The 16,320-nt window shown below is 44.1% G+C and overlaps 1 protein-coding gene across 1 annotated transcript; it reads right to left on the bottom strand.

The window, feature by feature from the left end:
* Nucleotides 1-733: 733 nt before the first annotated feature.
* STC2 (stanniocalcin 2) lies at nucleotides 734-15,408 on the bottom strand. The gene is made up of 4 exons (XM_054037384.1): nucleotides 15,113-15,408; nucleotides 12,558-12,700; nucleotides 9,356-9,567; nucleotides 734-4,636 (listed from the first exon to the last, which is right to left on the bottom strand). The coding sequence occupies exons 1-4, from the start codon at nucleotides 15,378-15,380 to the stop codon at nucleotides 4,243-4,245; spliced, it is 1,017 nt and encodes a 338-aa protein (XP_053893359.1). The 5' UTR covers nucleotides 15,381-15,408; the 3' UTR covers nucleotides 734-4,242.
* Between the last annotated feature and the right edge of the window lie 912 nt (nucleotides 15,409-16,320).

Genomic DNA, 16,320 nt, shown 5'->3' with positions numbered 1-16,320 from the left:
AAGGCTCCAGAGGTGAAAGGTGAATCTGTGAGCACCAATGCATCTCCATATCTGCTTCTCACCCTTCAAGATGAACAGTTTAAAAACAGAACTAAGACTGAGCAGGACTCTTATCTATACAGTGGTATCACATGTACCTAAATAACACCACCCTGAAGCCCTTACTTAGGCAAAACTCCCCCTGAAATCAATGGGAGCTTAGTTTAAGGACTCCAGAATCAGGCCCTTTAAATAATACAATAATGGAGTCAAGATCTGCTGTTTGGCTTTCTCTACTGCAAGAGTAAACAAAATGGCCCCACTCTGACAGTGTAAAGCGGCCAGAAGAGTCCCTCGCTTGCATAGGGAATCCCGATTGCATACAGCTGTTGCAGTCAGGTCTACTTCACCTGCTCCTGCTCCCCTGACATAAGGATGTGTTCAGGGAGTAGGAGGGAGGTGGTTGGAGCAAATGGCCCTGGGGCACCCTTCCAGCTGGTGCAAACTAGAGCATCCCTGAGGCTGTTCTAACTTGCTCCAGGGTCAAATTAGCCCTCAGGCTTGGGGGAAAGGACTAGCAGGAAATCACTGCCCTCTCCCTTTCTCAGGTAAGCCAAGTACAGCTCAGGCATACCTGAGGGTGTAGCCCATTGAATGTATCTATGTTGTTGAAAAGCCTAGCTTCAACGTGGTTTCTTATCTCTTACCAACATAGCTAGAACTGCACTTAAAAAATAAAAGTAGTAATCTCAGCAAGACTTATTCAAAACATTTATTAGTGTTCCAGGAAAAATAATAGCAGTGTGAAAAGATACAGAGCTTTGCCTAAATCCATATGCAATGTTTACAAGCTTATTTGGGTGTAAATTCTACATGAGATAGAACTAGTATGTTTTTCTCCCAGAGAACTGGAATTTAAGGACAGTTTTTAAATTATTATGTTTCAGAACTTGATTTTTTAAGATAGGACAGTGTTTTTGTGGGGCGATGGGTTATTTCTATATTTTCCAGTAAGCATTTTACTTTTCCCAGTTTCTCTTATAGGTGGGTTTTTTTTCAGATGCAAAGCTTAAGAGAAATATCCAGACCTTGTTTTTGAAGTTAAACCTCCTTCGCAAACAGCGGGTTCGGGAGGATTGTTGATCACCGTATCATAGGGTCTCTAAGGGGACAGTAGATTTTTTAAAATTGATTTCACAAAGAATTAAGGCTATGTAGATGTCTTGATAACATACTCTCAGGTAAACATACCCTACTTGTTAGACATGAAAGAAGGTTTAACAATAAATAAATGATTTGTGCTGTCAATAACATTATGGAACTGTATAAAATTATATTTACGTTGCTTTAAACAACAACAAAAACCTACTAGTGGCATGAATATATACAACACAGGTCATGACACACGTTTAAATTACCATAGCCAGCAGTGTTTGGTTTTTAAATGGAGACACTATAATAAATAGAAATGTTAAATATTTACAATAATAGCATATGTGGAATCAGTAGATGAACACAGAAAATCTTCACACACAGAGGAAAAAAATGTTATGCCATATACAAAATCCCCTGCCCCCTTGAAACAATAAAGAAATGTTCATTGAATTAACGAGATGGAGGAATATATACTTTTCCCCATGCAGAATGAATGAATAAAATGAACTGTATGCATGCTGAGGTGATATGTTGACTAAGACATTCAAGAGTGTATATATATATATCGCTATATGTTTGGTTCTCATAGATGAATCAGACCTTTAATGACAGAGAGAGAGAGAGAGAGAGAGAGACCTCAATGGAGTTAGGCAAGAATATTAACTTGGTAGCAAGTCCTTTTCGCTGTCATGGTTTGGTTCTCTTTTTGGTTTGAGCTTGTCCTTTACTATGCCTCTGTGTCATCATGGGGCAGTGGGATGCTCATGAGGAGTTCACAGTGAGGGAGACCAGAGACTTTCCTATTGCATCACCAGCAGCAAGACACTTTGTTTTGGGGTAGGGAGGGTATCCTTCAAAGCAAACCACTGGAAGCGGTGTATGTGCATTGACATTAGCTAGGGAACTACAGTCCCTCTGAGTTGCACCCTCTGTGTGTACGAGCCACAGGCCACCATTGCCATGACTGAATCGGTCATCTTGTCCACATACTAGAAGGAACTTGCCCACTCCTCAAGGACTCTTGGCCTGATCCTAGATTCCCCGAGGTCATTTGAGAGTTTTGGCAGAGATTTCAATGGGAGTAGGATCGGGGTCTTTTTTGATCAAGAGGTTGATGGCTGCATAACGGTGTAACTCTTCAGGTTAATGGTTGTTCTTTGCTCCCTCCGAACCAAGGAGATTTACCCACAAGTCTTCTATTAAAAGTAATGCCCAAGATTCTGCTAAGGGATATATGCACAAGTCTCCCACTGAAGATACTGGAAGCCGCATACACATATCCAGAAGCAGAATTTGACTCAGTGGGAGTTATGGCTAAATCCCTTGTGGTGCTAATCACCTCCACTCCCACTTAGGCCTGGTCCCCACTAAGTCCCCACTTCGGACTAAGGTACGCAAATTCAGCTACGTTAATAACGTAGCTGAATTCGAAGTACCTTAGTCCGAACTTACCGCGGTCCAGACGCGGCAGGAAGTCTCCCCCAGTCGATGCCGCGTACTCCTCTCAGCGAGCTGGAGTACCGGCGCCGACTGTGAGCACTTCCGGGATCGATTTATCGCGTCTTAACCAGACGCGATAAATCGATCCCAGAACATTGATTGCGTGCCGCCGGACCCTCCGGTAAGTGAAGACAAGGCCCAAGTGACAAAGACATAGGTCAGTTCCCTGTGTTAATTCAGTCTGTACCAAACTGCCTTCCCACCACTGGCGATTTGACTCCAGGCCTCCTGAAGCAAAAGGCCAGTGCTCAGATCCTTGCTGTGATACTGTCTTGCAAGAAAGATCATCCTTCCCCAACAGAGGTTACTAAAGTTCCCACCCCACTCTGCCTTTGCATACGATAACCAATGTTTTAAGAATAACATCCTAGGATACGTGGTTGCAGCAGTGCAACTTGAGGGCCACATTTGCATATGGGGATAAGAAAGGATGCACCCTAGCATCTCACCCCAACTTTAAATCACTCAGGAAGATTAAGCTCTCCAAACCCATCTTATCACTCTGCATTTCACTCTCACTCTGTAGGGTTTGGAGGTCACTACCCAGTGTGCTAGTTTTAAAAAAAAAGTTAACCGTCTCTCACTATCCCATAGTCATTTTTGGCACTTTGATAAACCATGGCCTGTGGCCAGATTTAGAACACTGAGTCTCTACAGCCCTGCAAACTCCATAATGCTGCTTCCAAAGACAATAGAAGGGATAGATCTTCAACAGGCCTCCAAAATACTCCCTAAGCCCGCAAAGCTTAAGGACACATCAACTGTTTGTGCCTAAGCCCCACATTTTGGGTTGCCCACAAGTGGGGAGGCTGCTGCAGCAAATGCTCCTCTGTGAGCACAGCCACAGGTTCTGAAAGAGGACATGCCTGGGGACTTTGGAGGTCTGTGGAAAATGTGCTCATTCTGATGCTAAGCAGGTCACAAAGCTGGCTATTTAGGCCATTGACATCTTGGAGTAACTGGATAAATAAAATAAAGTTAAGCAGTGGTTAAAATACATACAAGGGGGCATTTACGTCAGATAGTGTCACCCAGAAAGGAACAATGGCTCAGGACTTATGAGAAAATGACATAGCTCAAAACAGCAATCTCCCCGTGCAATAAACTGGACATTTATTTCATTACAGTGTCACAGCAGCCCACTTTGAACTCTTACAGTCACAGCCATGGGCAGAGAAGATCTCTTTTGGAATTCTGCCATCTGCTTGGAGACTGCCCCATAAGCATAGTGGAGCTGTGAGCTGTGAATGGCCAAAATAAAAGCTGGCTGAACCCTCCCCACACCCTTTTCCCCAACCAAAAGAAAAGCAAATTGAAAACAATATCCACTTGTTCTGTTGTTTTTAAAAGGGGGGGGGGGGGGTTAACATTTTTGTCTCACCCATTGGTTATGTGAGTATCCAATTCTCTGGAGACAATCAATAACCCAGAACCACTGCTCTCCCTCTACTAATCTATACACTATCACTGAAGTCCACATATCCCACAATGCCCTGTGCTTGACATCACCCCTCTGAATGGTAAAGGTTTTGGAATGTCCATAGCTAAGAAGATGGACTCAATGGAGGAAGTTTTGGTGGAGGGGGAGGGTTGAGCTGGTGCCTCCTTTCACCTTCGGATGTCGGAGAAGTCGGACAGTTCTTCTGCCCGCTCAATGATCCCGTGTGCCCCTTTGGGGCTGTGAGCTCCAGCTTTAACCCGGGGGTGGGTGTTCAAGTGAGCCCTGCCACCTCTCTCCCCCTTGGCAGCTCGTGAGCTCTCCCTGTGGTCAGACTCAGGGTGGACTAGTATGTCCCCACGGCTGGTAGAGGCTTTGGTGGCTTCACCTGGCTTCCTCTCAGGACCTAGTGTGGAGTCGCTGTGCACGACTGAGGTGCAGAAGCTCAGGATGGAGCAGAGGCTTCCCCAGTTCTGTTCACACTGGGTCTGGATGCTTCTGGTGATAGCCTTTTTCACTTCGTCCCCGCATGTGAGCAGGATGTTCACCAGGTCGACATATGGCCTGAAGGTAAATCAAACAGCAGAAGGGGAAGTTAAAAGAGAATCATGTTGCAAGATGCAAGTAGGTTACACATCAGCAAGTGGGTGTGAGGTCACTGTGCCTCATTCTCCTCTTGCTTACTCCAGAGCATCTGCTTGGGGCTGACTGTGTTTGCCAGCTAGTGGCCAGATGCTGTAGAAGACTTAAATGCAGTACAGCAGTTCCCTCATCTGGCAGCCATGTTTTATATCCTACATGTTACAACGAGACTTGAGTCCTTTGGTAGCATCTACACCAAGTGAACAATAATGTCCCGTCCCCCTACACCTGGAAGCTGCATTAGGCATGGCTTCTACAGAGACATGGCTAGTCGGGTTACGACAGGCAACAGATGCACAATGTTGAATTGTCTAGTGGACAGAACAAGAGGGTAGGAATCAGGAGACCTGGGCTGCTGCTTGTGTGGAGTCAATAGTGCTAAAGTATTTTAGCACAAAAAAAGTGGATGATTATATGGTGTCTGATCAGTCAGTTGCATGCTTGGGAACAGCTCACCCATTTGAGGAGTCAAGATGAACTTTGTACCCAATGCCCATTCTCCCTCCTATCCCCCCTGCACCCGAGTTGATATGGGCTGGAGAGTTGCATTGATTTGAGGGGTGATGCTTTTGGCTGCCACAAGCACAAAGATTTATTTTTAAGTTGAAAATAAAAAACATATGTAGCAAAGGCAGAATTGTCACCAACTGTCCCAGAGATGGACTGCCTCCAGTCTTGCATTTACTCGGGCTGTGTCTACACTACAGCAGCTCCGATGCAGCTGCACTGCTGTAGCTTTTCTGGTGAAGATGCTCTATGTTGAGAGAGAGCTCTCCCATCGGCTTAATTACTCCTGCCTCTGGGAGAAGCTGTAGCTATGTCGGCGGGAAAAGCTCTCCACCAACATAGCGCTGTCCACAACGTAAGTTGTACCTAAGTAATTTGGAGTATAGGCATAGCCTTAGGCTAATTGTGAAATTGTCATTTCAGAGCAGTTAGAGCCAGAAAACACCTATTAAACGACTGAATCCAAACCTTGTGAGGGTAGGATATTGCTTCCTGATACTTCTCTAACAGATATTAAATCAGTCCTACACCTGGCCTCTACAAACTTTATTCACTTCTACAAATTACTGTCATATGGGAGCCCATATGGGACTCAGTCTTTACTCCTTGGGACTATAGAAGAGAAAAAGCTGAGACTGAAAGCAGACTCATCGGCTCTCTAGAATAGATGGGATGCAGGGGGCTGAAAAAGGGGGGCTCCTAACTGACCGAGTGGCGATTTATCAGAGCATCACCCTGCTTATGTTTTCAGGGAGTGAAGGGGCAAGGTCTCTGGACCCTCTCCAGGATTGGCAATGGCAAGGAAATATCCTACAAGGAAAAGAATAATGAAATTTCTACATATACGCCTGAGCCTCCAAGGGTGAGGCAACAATGTGAGTTTCACCACCACAAGTCACAGAAATTAGATGGAAAAAGCAATTAGGTCCCATCTCACCCTAGCCAGACCAGATTGTTCCCCACAATATATTTTTTAGCAGTTTGTCCTCTTTATTTAGCTGTCCATGGCAGCTAATAACTCAGAGGGAAGCCTACTGGACACACCATTCATGTAAAAAGGAAATATGCAAACTTGCCCTGAGCTAAGGAGATGTTTTTAATATCATTAGATGCTACAGTGGTGAGCACAGTATAAATACCTAGATAGTGTTTTCTCCAAAGCCCTGTCAGCACATCTGCCACTGACCTAATGCTCTGTCACTGTGCATGTTTCAGCGTGGCCACCCTTCTGTCTCCTTCCCCCCACCTCCCTCTTAGTTGTCAGCTGAGATAAGAGACCTTAAAATTAGCCAATTCCCTTCCCATGTGGCCCATCACGTTCCTAAAATATCTAGCTAATTACAGAAAATTGACTTTTAATTGTAACACTAGTAGCTACAATTAAAATTGACTTTTAATTGTAAATGCCATTTAATTGTAACACTAGTAGATACTCATATTATTGTACATAACAGTAACCAAATCTCACACCTCAGGGCATAAACTGATCACCTGCCTAGGTCAGGGAGGAATTTCCCCACCCACGTGAACAGCACTGCGCAACAGGCTAGGGGTTTCTCTGGGTTTTATCACTTTCATTTGCCTTCATCTGAAGCTTCAAGTTTCTGCCTCTGCTGGAAGTGCGATCAATAGGCCACTGATTTAATTCTATGTAGCTAGGAGACTTGAAGTCCACCTTGAAAGCATAGTTTGTTACCATATTGAGTTGTCTTATCCAGACTTATTTGGTTCTATTTCTTTGCCAACGGGGTCACTAAGGATCAAAACTGTCTATCTTCACCCCCACCCAACTGAGGCAGATGGCAAGAGGATTCCCACTCTATGGCAAGTTACTCAAAGCCTGAGAGCACAGGCAGAATACTGATCACACTTGGCAATCATCCGCCAACCGGGAAATCTATAGACTGACTATTTTTAATTTGAGTCACATCCCGTGGTGCTGCATTCACATGACGCAACATGGCCAGTGAATGGATGACGCCCAGCTTACTTAGCGAAGTGTCAGAGAGGGCAAGTAGAACACTTGGAGGAGCACGTCTGGTTAGGCAGTATCACCAATAGAGCAGACAACAGTTCAGCTGTTAGCAGGCAGGCTGGGCGAGCCCAGAAGGGTGATACAGTTAAAAGTCTCTAGTCAAAGGAACCACCTGAATTGCAACTTTAGCATTCTCAAGGGTCCCAATTCATCCGTAGCGTAAGCAGTGGCAGCTCCATTGATTTCAGTGATGTGCTCAGCCCACTTACACCAGGGTTGAATCTGGCACATGGAGTGGTGCTCATGTCATCTTCGGTGGAGACCAGTTGTGCATAGTGCCGGGTGCCGGATGAGCCCTGTACCTGAGGCTATCCTCTTGAAACAGGCAAAATAGACAGGGAGGCATAAGGAGAGCTAGCAAACGAGGATAGTAGAGTAGATGAAAGTACCGAGATTTTACTCTGTTGTTAAACTGAAGTTTGTATGGAATCACTAATGTCTGGGGATGCAACTTCTTTGAAGGAGGGAGTTTAAGGAATAAGGAATCCATCTTTGGATTCTTGACTGGGGTGGTGGTGTTGGGATTTTTTTAGTTATTTGGAGCATAACAGGTCCTGGAAGTGCAACTGTTCTGACCATTTTCACCATTATAATAAAAAAATAGATCCAAACCTCCATTCCCCCAACCTGTTCCCCAAGAGGTGCACTTACGGCCCACAAGGTGCTGTTTAGCTTACACATGAAGAGAAAACGGTAAAACTAATATGACAAAAGACTGCTCATTTTGGAATAGTACAGAAGGAGGTGGTGAGAATGAGCGTCAATAATGTTTCCTGGTCTAAAGTTTTGTCTTTTATTTGAAACAGGAACTGTGAAGGGACAGGACACAGATTTTAATATGCCTGTCAAATGAGCCAGTGAGAATTTTACTGACATCCATTAAAAAATTGGACTTTGGCTCTACAAAATCACCTGAAAAATGGTGGCGCAGTTTTCCTGGTACTATTAGAAGCCTTTGTTAGTTGTGCCCTTTACAGGTGTTCATAGTCTGCCAGAGCTCTGAGGAGTGCCTCTTCCCCATTCCTTGACTTCACGCTCTCCTCATCCTGCCTACAGGATAGCTGTGTCCTAGTGACCTGAGCAAAACACGGAGTCAAAAGACCTGGATTTGTTCCCAGCTTTGCCACCCACTTGCTGATTGCCTCTGGGCAAGTCCCTAAGTCCAAAATTTTCAAAACTTGTCCTGATTTTGGGGGCCTCTATTTTGAGAGCCCAACTTGGGATAGGCAGGGCCTGATTTTCAGAGGCGCTGAGCACTCACAGCTCTAAAAGAGCTTAGCTGACCAGGCTGGAGGTGAACCAAGTTGGGGACCCAAAAATTGAGGCCTTTGAGAATTCTGACCTTACCCACTCTGTAAAGTGGGGAACATTGCCTCACCTTGGCAAAGCACTCGGTTCTTATTGCACTTTTCAGCTATAGAGCTAAAAAGTTTTACTTGTAGACAAGTATCTACCAATTTACAGCCTATGCAGCTCCTGAAATGCCAGTGCTGGTGTGCAATGTGACGCACTGCTTGCCCTCACTGTCCCAGAAGAAGCCTGGCATGCTGGTGCCTCCACAAAACTCTCATCCCCTACCACCATGAGGATAGAGACCAGAAATGGCAATGCAATAAATGATTGCAAGGACACCAGCCATGCTGTTGATCCTAGCTTCAGGAAGGTCCATGCTCATGGAAGGAACTTTGCTTTCAGGGGGCCATGTTCACTTTGTGAAACTGTAATTAATGATGGAGTAAATTTGTGTCACAGCTCCACTCTCCTTAAGCATAACCTGGAGTTTAAGGGTGAGATTTTAACAGAACCTAAGGGAATTAGGCTGGGATTTTCAAAGGCCTTGGTGTCTAAAAGTGCAACACTCACACTTACTTTGAAAGTTGAACTGGTCGTTTCATTGCTCTGTGCCTCAGTTTTCCCACCTGTAAAATGGGATAATGATACTGACCTCCTTGGTAAAGCACTTGGGGATCTTCTGATGAAAAGTGCTATAGAACAGCTGGGGGAATGACTATACAACCCAGTAGGTGACATGTCTTTTTAGGTGAAATTCTTCCCTCGCCCTCACTACAATACTAGGCTCCTTGCACACTCATACTTACTCATGCTGCAGCAGGTCTTTGAAGTGAATCATATCCACAATGACTTGGACATTCTCCTTGGCGGCAGAGCAGAGGTTGTGTTTCAGGTAGCACTCCCGCTGTAACTGGAACACCATGTCTTTAATGGCAGGGCACTTGCGACTGATGCAGCTGAATTTGTGTCTCAGGGCGTGAGCCTTACATTTCAGAGCATCTTTAATGAAGGATTTTCCCTGAGAAGATAAGAAACGGAGTAGTTCTGTATTTGTGTCCGTTAAGCACATCGGGTGATTTATGTTCAACTAGCCACTCTTCCACATGACAGCGTCAAGGGTGACTAGACTGCTAAGGCTATTTGTTAATGTCTCCCCCCGTTTTATTTCTTTGCTCTTAAAGGCCACATCAGATTGTCTTGTCCTGCCATTCTAGAAGGGCTGGATGCTGTTCCATGGCTGGTTGTGTCTGGTTTTCTCCATGGTTATGTTATGCTTTCATTGCCTCCTCCCAGCACTGAGTGCCCTGCCTCTATCACAGCCCATGTCCTTGCTGGTCTAGGAGAGAAAGAAGCAGCTTCATTTTTAAACAACAGAGAGTCCAACTTAATGGACTAAATTCATTCCTGGTCTGTCACCATGGACTACATTGGGCTTACATCACTGATGAGAGTGATGTGTTTTGAGTCTCCAGGACCACAAAGGGGATATTCACAGTCAGTCACACCAAAACTGCCTTTCCTTATGAGTTTGCAAAGTTCACATAGCTCTTATAGAAGCACTCCCTGTCCCCTTAAGGAAACCACTGGCTTCAATGTTTCCTGTTTCCCTCTCCCATCCTCACAATAAAAGACTCCCCAAATCAATGCTACCAGCCCACTCTCATAAGTCACCCACAATAACATCTTGATGTTTGTGTCTGCTGGAGGAAGACATTTCAATTTGAAGCCTTCACAAGCAAATTGAAGACAATAAAGGCTATTTAGGTGATGTCCAGAACCATCTTCCATGCTCTCCTCATATTGCTTTACAGAGGAATATTCAAGGCATGCCCATCCCCCATCCCTATCATTTCCTCTGTCCACCATTAAATATTATAGCTAGTCCTACTGTATAGGTATGTCACAATTCTCTTGGCAACTATGCTCAGCTTTCGTCTCCTTGTTGAGTGACAGCTGGGTGGTAGCGATCCCGTGTTGCCCCATTTTTTATTAGCCTTGGGTTATCCTAGCTGATGGGTGATCAATGGGGCAATTTTTGCTCTCACTGTTTCCGGATTTACACCCTTGTAACTCTACTGAGATCAATTGTTACACCAGATTCACACAGATCTGAGAGCAAGACACACATGCGCCCCACTGATCAAAGTACTGTGTCAAACATCACCACCTTCCATTCCAAGTGCCAGGTGCACTTCTTTGACCTTGCATTCAGTAACAAACACACATGGCACAGTAGACTTTAACTACTGTACACACAGAAGAAATAATGTTTTAAAAAACCCAGTCTCACATTTTTGCCATTGGAGAAAAAAAGAGGGGTAAGGAAAAGAGAGAATCACGTGTGACAAATGCTAGTCATGTCAGATAGGATTCTGGAACTTGCTCAGATACTGTAGTGATAAGGTCAGTAAAAGAAACTGAAGAGAAGAAATTAAAGTCAATGGGAATTACACGTTTTTTTTAGAGGACAATTTGTTCCCACGGATCCCAGTGTCTTTGCATTGCAGTAGAAACAATCTGGATGAAAAATAGCCCCTGTTCTCTTTAAAGATATGAACATGTCCAATGGAGCAATTATTTGCTGGCTTTTTTGCAATCATTTCATATGTGTGTTTGGTTTTCCCATGGTTTTACTTCCATAAACTTTTTGCTTGTTGATAATATATAATGTATAAAATAAAATAATCTCTAATTATCATTCTCTGGCAGCTGCCTGGAAACTAAGGCTGAGATTTTCAAAGATGCCCAGAGGATCTGGACACACAGTTCCCATCAATTTTACTGGACATCCAGATCCTTTATGTAGCTTTGCAAATCTCAGCCTAAAATCTCCAGCACAGGGGAATTCGTTTTGCTGCTAGGTCTGGTCCCATGGCCCAACTAAATAGAACAGCTGGATGTGCAAGACAGCTCTGTTTTCTACTATGCTGTATAAAGTGCCATTAGGCTACAGCTGGGTGACTTCAGTAAAGTTATGCTGTAAACTGCACGCGTCAAGCCAAATGCCGCTGGCCCGTCGTAATGTTCTCTTCTCTCCACACTGAAATGGGAGAGTAGGTTTACGAGACATAATAACAGGATGCTTCAGTGATGCCTAAATGGTCTGGGGAGAAAATGAAGGAGACAAATTTAATACCGCATACTGCCTAAAGAATGTATTTTATTGTCAGTGTTTGAGCCAAAGAACTATTTGAATACAGCAGCTTTTGGAGATGCCTGTGCTGGTTGTGTGTAGTTCTTGAAAATAATTTCACAAGCTCACATTGGATAAAAATTTTCAAACATGCCTAAGTGACTTTTGAAAACGGGACTTAGGCTCCTAAGTCACTTAGATGGTTTGGAAAAGTGTATCCATCAACTCACTTGAATTAATTTGATCAGATTTGCATAGGGCATGCTAAAGCGTGATACTTCAGTTGATATAGAGATATTTTCAGCATCATATATGCAAGTAATAAAATGATACATACACAATACTCTCTGTGCCGCGAAGAACTTACAATATTTCAACCTATTGGCAGAATGCCCATTCGTATCAATGGGATCAATCCTACAGTCCTTAATGAATGCAGCAGGAGTTTTGTCTGAGTAAGGACTGCAGGATTCATTCATGGCATCATCACCATTCCATTTTTGTTATCACAGGTCCACTAGAAAAAAATTCTTAGGTGGAGGTACAGCTCGGTAGGAAACAGATTGCCTGTTGCATACGACAACTTAAAACACAATGCATATGTTATTCTGTTCTTGGGGCTTGATGCAGCACCATTCAAGTCAATAGAAGTTTTTCAACTGAATTGAATGGGAGCAGAAAGAATCAAACCCTTGGTGGTATGCATCCAATTTTCAATTAAGGAAATGGGAGTTGGGCATGTGGAAGAGCAGATCTGGTCCTTAATTAAAGCCTTATTTTAAAGATGTATTTTAAAAAAATCATTAAATTAAATATAGCACCTTCTAAACATATATCTCTGGGCATTTCACCCACCCCCCCTTTTTTTTGGTTACCTGGGCATCAAATTTTCCAGCGTTGTGTAGGAAAGTCATGCAGATCTCATGTAAGCCTCGGATCTCACAAGAGTTGTTTTCAAAGCATTCAAACACTCCACATCCCACATCGCCAGCATTAACCAGGCAGTGCTGGATTTCAGCTAAAATGACCATAGATTATGGTTAATTTGTACAAATATTCATAAACGGGGGTGAGGGGAGAGAGAAGAGTTATTTTGCTAAGATCATCAGTTCAAAAGGAAAAGCACATGAGACAACAGTTCCGGTACCCACCGCACGTCCACTTTTTGCAGAAATTAGGCCAACATGTTTATGCATTTTGTTATGAATATGAGATCCAAAAAGTAAATGCCAAATTCACTCCACTTACCTCGTAGCCATAGTCTTCTGAACATATCTAATGTTGTTTCATTCTTTCGGCACATATGATGGGCCTGATCTACAATTCCTACTCTTGCGAAGTCCCTCATTAACTTGAATGGGAATTTTGCCTGAGTGAGAACTGCAGGATCAGGCTAGAATTTGTTTTGTCTAGTACTCTGAACTAGTGTCTGATGATTACCACACTACTATTTGCTGACCACTGGGGGCCCCAATCCTGCTGTCTTTGCAGTCAATGGCAAAACTCCCACTAATTTTCAATAGGGGACGGAGCCCCTTGTTGCATGAGCCCTCTCCCCACCACCCTCCTTACTATCCAAAAATTCAGATTATTTGAATGCAACAGTGAAATAGACCTTTCAGCCACATGCATACTGAATCTGTTATTTTTTCGTTCCAAACTGTGTATAATATTGAAGCAAATAATGTTTTATTTCAAACATTGGGCAGACACCTTCAAATCAAAATCTTAACAAGGCAGCTCCTTGCCCTTCCTTAAAAAAATGCTGCCAAAAGGAAGGTGGTTGCTGAGAAGCTTAAGGATAAAGTCAAATAGGGGCAGCTTTTCGAGCAGAACTGAGGATGCTAAGAATTTGTTGTACTCATTTACTAGTGGCACCTTTAATTAAAGCTCACTTTTGGGATCTAGCCTAATCCCTCTCTAAACCACAGCATGCTTTTAAAACATCTGCAGCCTTCCCCTTTGACATGTTGCCATCTGAAATCCCTTACAGCAACTTTCATTTTAATTCACTCAGGACAAAGAGGAGAAAAAACTGTTGTAATGTCTCTTAATATATCACAACAAGAAAATTAATATGTGCAAATACCGTATAATAACGACACAGACAATGTCTTAGGAGTTTGTGTTCAGGTAGAAAGAAAGACAATCAGATGTAAAGGGGGAGCGAAAAGACGGGGGAGGGCAGGAAAAGCCACATAGGGCTTTGCAGTTACAAAACCCAGGGGAGCTGGAAATCAGTTAATCAGTGTGACCTGGCATTGTGTTATTCCCACGTGGAAAGCTGCACATACAGAGGCACACAAAACGAAAAGGGGTTTCTTTGTCAAGCGTTGTATAACTGCATCTTGGTTTTTTTTGGGTCTGGAAGCCCAGCTGTAGTGCTTCTGTTGGCATTTAGATGCAGACGGTTCTCGGATCACATGTCCTGGCTCCCAGTTTGCTGAGAATTGCACAGTGCCGTGATTCACATGTGGCAGTCCCTAATGGGCATTCGTGCATTCCGGCTCGTGTGTGTGTTTAAACAAGGCTTGCAGCATTGAGACAGTTAAAAAAAAAAAAGTAAGAGAGAGAGAGAGAAAAGTGTACAGCTCCCTCGTGCTCTTTCCATGCCTGGGAAAAGATCCAGTAATGTGCACGCCTCGGTTCTTTCTACTAGGCAGATAATACACGAGGAGGGATGAGAAGAGAAACCCCATGGCCAATTGCATCATTACTTGGTTCTCTGCGCAAGAGAAGCAGGCAGCAGCTCTAGTAATTTTCAGTCACGTCCCCCCCTCACCCCCATGTTTTAACTGTGTACTTAGCATAGAGAAACCTTCTCTTTCAGACGAAATCTAAACCTCGGTTCAAACAGCATCTCCTGGATTAGAAATCGCCTGCGTCTGACCTGCTGGAGTTTCTTGTTTGCCTCCAGAATGGTTGGATTATTTAAAATTAAAGGATTGAAGTGGACTGATTTGCAACGTGCAAGGACGGCCATGGCACTTTTCTGATTCGGTGCCACAAGTAACAATAATCTTAAACAAAAATCGCGTCTTCACCATTTATGATCACGTGGAATAACTTTCCAGTTGCCGCTAAATTGATCTCTATAAGGATTTCATCATTGTTGAGCAGAGATTAAATGCAGCGAGCTACTTGTCTCTGCGATTCAAAGGACAGCACGTGCTTGGCTAGCTGGGGCTTTAAAGGTAATTAGGAGTGAACACTTATTTCCTCATGATTTATGTTTGACAGTCACACATAAAAATAAATGTCATTATGCACGTCTAGTTATCCAATACTCTGTAAATACAACAGAAAGACACCTCCGTTTCACTATAACTACTTCCTTATTGACCAACATTTAACATGCAGTTTGTTTGCATTTGAGTTTAATTAGACCGGTCTCTTCAAGCATCCCCCCCCCTCTTTTTAGATCACATACCTGTATTTTGCAAAGACAGCCGCCCTTTTTGTTGAGGGGCTCTCTCTTGGGGACCTTCCGGCGGATTGGTGGCTTCTGTGCCCAAAACTGGATCAAAGCTTGCAAGTACCAACGCCAGGGTAACTAATTTACTTAACAGCTCTGCACACATGGTCCTGGTTGCAACCCCACACTGGAGACCTTTGTGGGTTTCCCACCTCTGTTTCTTTTCAAAGGGTGTATAAATGGAGGCTACTGCTCTTCTTGTAATCTGCTCGCTGGATAGCATGTGATCAGGGCTGGTGCAAGTGCTCAAAGTGGCCAGAAAGGGAAAGGATGGTGCCTCAAATATCGCTGGAAGCTCTGGTGTCACTTGAATGAAGGAGTCGAGCAGGTGTTGTCCACCAGCCCGACCAATAGGAGCCCTGTCCCCCTGTGACAACACGCATAGTGGGCGGTGCTCGTTCTAAACTACTACACGCCGTACAACAAAATGTGAGGAAACTTGCATCAGCAGGTTGCAAACTGCACAATAATGACCATGAGCAACCAGGAGCATTTACACACAGGAACACACTGCAACCCAGTTAAAATCTTGCTTCTCGGAAGGAAAATCTCAGCCGTTGCAGCTTCAGGAGCAGCACCAGGAGACTGAGAAAAGAGGGGATTCTGGGGTCCAGTAACCCCCTCCCCATCTATTCTTTCCTTTTGTATTCATAAAGGCTTTGAACATTTAAAGCACGTTGCTTGACCAGGCATCTGGAGGCGAATTTACACTTTGTAATGATTATTAGAATTTTTTTGGGGGGGGGAGCCAGCCAGAGGGGGCGGGGGGTTTCCACGTGAGAGGCTGGACTGGGGTACATCATCTTTGCCAAATGACAAAACTCTCCCCTCCCCCGCTTCTTCCTTAAAGCTTGACTCCCTGCACGCGTGTAGCTCCCGTCGCTGTGCGCTACAGACCTTAGCTTGACCGCTGGGTGAGACGGGCAGGAGGGAGGATTCCTACCCTGTGAGTGGTGCCCGGGGATGGGTGCTGGGGAGTGGAGTGCAAACAAATCTGGATGTTTGTAATCTTCCCATGTGTTGCTTTATATAAAGGAGAAGGGAGCCCCAGCGATTCTCTAGTCACCGAAAGGAGCTGATCACCCGCACAGCTGCTGGGCTGGGAACAAGAATGCAACTTTAATCTACTTCAAACACACACTGCCACCTTTCCAAATCTACCC

The sequence above is a fragment of the Malaclemys terrapin genome, chromosome 8 (assembly GCF_027887155.1).
Source record: "Malaclemys terrapin pileata isolate rMalTer1 chromosome 8, rMalTer1.hap1, whole genome shotgun sequence".
In the NCBI taxonomy this organism is placed as follows: Eukaryota; Metazoa; Chordata; order Testudines; family Emydidae; genus Malaclemys; species Malaclemys terrapin.
This window is presented reverse-complemented; position numbering and strand designations above follow the sequence as displayed.

Bases quoted from the DNA above. Each gene is read 5' to 3' on its own strand.
- STC2 (XM_054037384.1), bottom strand. From the start codon at position 15,380: ATGCTATCCAGCGAGCAGATTACAAGAAGAGCAGTAGCCTCCATTTAT. The intron at 12,701-15,112 runs GTATGTGATCTA...TGGTCATTTTAG, and splicing joins GCTGTCTTTGCAAAATACAG to CTGAAATCCAGCACTGCCTG. The intron at 4,637-9,355 runs GTAAGTATGAGT...ATTTACCTTCAG, and splicing joins AAAGACCTGCTGCAGCATGA to GCCATATGTCGACCTGGTGA.